The sequence below is a fragment of the Pterocles gutturalis genome, unplaced genomic scaffold (genome assembly GCF_000699245.1).
Source record: "Pterocles gutturalis isolate BGI_N339 unplaced genomic scaffold, ASM69924v1 scaffold49635, whole genome shotgun sequence".
NCBI classification, from domain to species: domain Eukaryota; kingdom Metazoa; phylum Chordata; class Aves; order Pterocliformes; family Pteroclidae; genus Pterocles; species Pterocles gutturalis.
The window spans coordinates 5,131-6,981 of NW_010140078.1; the positions used below are offsets into that span (position 1 = coordinate 5,131).

General features: G+C 45.3%; 1 protein-coding gene across 1 annotated transcript in view; it reads right to left on the reverse strand.

Annotated features, from left to right (window-relative positions):
* Positions 1–1,723, reverse strand: part of THUMPD3 (THUMP domain containing 3) — a gene marked incomplete at its 5' end in the record, with an annotated part of 4,579 nt that extends 2,856 nt beyond the window's left edge. The window contains 2 exons of the mRNA XM_010083523.1: positions 594–1,124; positions 1,646–1,723. Of these exons, the coding sequence (XP_010081825.1) occupies positions 594–1,124; positions 1,646–1,723 (609 nt within the window). The remainder of the gene's footprint in view (positions 1–593; positions 1,125–1,645) is intronic.
* Positions 1,724–1,851: the final 128 nt, after the last annotated feature.

Here is a 1,851-nt window from a genome sequence, read left to right on the forward strand (position 1 = left end):
GAAATAAACGCTGGACAGTGAATGTTCACCCTTTTTGTACCCTTCAACCATGAAACTACAGCTTCTAGGTGGAATATCTTCTGTTAACTCTCACTGACATAAAGCAATGGGTAAAGCAAAGGTTTCACGAAGGTAAAAGTAAAGCAGAAGGCACCTACGTTATATTTAAATATGAATGAAACCAAAGGGTACAGGGAGGAGGTAACGCTCAGTACCAGGGTGAGCTTTTGCTGTAGTGGAGGGAGAGGGGAAAGGATTTGAGCGCCAGCTCAGCTGTGCTGGGTGTAGCGATGTTAACCTGGGGGGAGGACACCAGCACTTGCAGAGCAAAAGAGGGACCCGAGGACATGGGGAGGTGCCCACCCTGGGCCACAAGAGGTTCTCATTACGGACAGCAAAGCACCAGCAAGTGGTGGGATCTGTGGACACATAATGAGCCAGGGAGACGAATGCTGCTGAGGCTGTGATTTCAGCAGTACCAACTTCTAGTTCCAGAGCAATTTTTGAAGGAATTTTGGAGATCTCTAAGCAGAATTAAGAAAGAAGGATTTTTACAATAGAAATGGAGGTACTTCCAAAGCACAGCACTATACCTCTACATCAAAGTTAGTCATGTCAGCTTTCCACTGGAAGTGCTCCTGCACTGCTCCACCGAAGTCTCTTGCAGCCTCGTTTGACGTGAAACTGTGCTTGTCTCCTGCTCTATTGCATGTAACACGGAATTTCAACACCTTCGCCTCTCCTTCGCCTGCCTTATCGTCACCAGCCTTGGTCTCACTTCCAGAACCCGCCTGCAATTCATCCTTAGCATCTGAGTGCTCGTGATCATCCTCCTCCCCATTTTGGGATGCCACTCCTTCCGTCTTTTCCGTGTCCTGGCCGCTGGCAGGTTCTGCACCTGCAGTGTTTTGGGGACAGTCCTTCTCCTTACTGATGCCTTTTTGAGCTGTTCCTTCCCCTTCTCCATCATCACTCAACTTCTCTTTGCTTGCAGGATTCTGCAGATTATGTTTTTTGCGTTTTGTCTTTTTCTTTTTTAAGCTGTTGTTTAGCTCCCAGACTTTCAGTGGATTGGTCCAAGGCAGCTTTTTAACCAAATCTTCCAAATCCTTTAGAGCATCTTCCTTTAAAAGGCAAAAAAAAAAAAAAAAAAAAAAAAAAAAAAGTGCTTTGAAGTAATTACCTCCCTTTAAGAGCTATCCTTTTTCTAAGTCTCTTGAATTAGTTTTCTGAGCATGTAACCCAGCACACACACACATGTAAGTGATGCTTACAGCTTTGTGTGCAGTTTTTGCCATAACTAAACTTTAAGTCACAGGACCCACAGTATTTAACCATTTGTCTTGTCAAATAAACAGCTGACACTACATTAAGTGACTGAAGTGACACGTTAGTGTCCTGTGTCTAAACGTGACCTACAAGCATGGTATCAGCTCCCATCCTAGATTTCCCCTACGCAACTGAATAAATTATGTCCAACACAACTGCACTGCCATTTCACACACCAGCAAAGAGAACTGGGAGAACATGACAAATAACAAACCTTGTTCATAGAACAGAATACTTTCTGGAACGAGTCTTAAATTAAAACAAAAGCCACTGCAGAACCCCTGACTGGCTGAAAAAGGAGAAGGGAGGAGCTCACCTTGTTCTCTTTGAATTGATAGTCTTTGAACTCCTGAACAACAACGAACAAATTATCCACCGACCGCAGACGGTGCACCTACAAGAGAGGAGAGGCCACAGCGCTGTCACTGACCACGCGTGTCTGGGGGACTGGGGTTATCGCAACCGGGATTTTGCCCTCTGACATCCAGAGCTAAGGGACCGCATTGTCCCGGTATTTCCCTT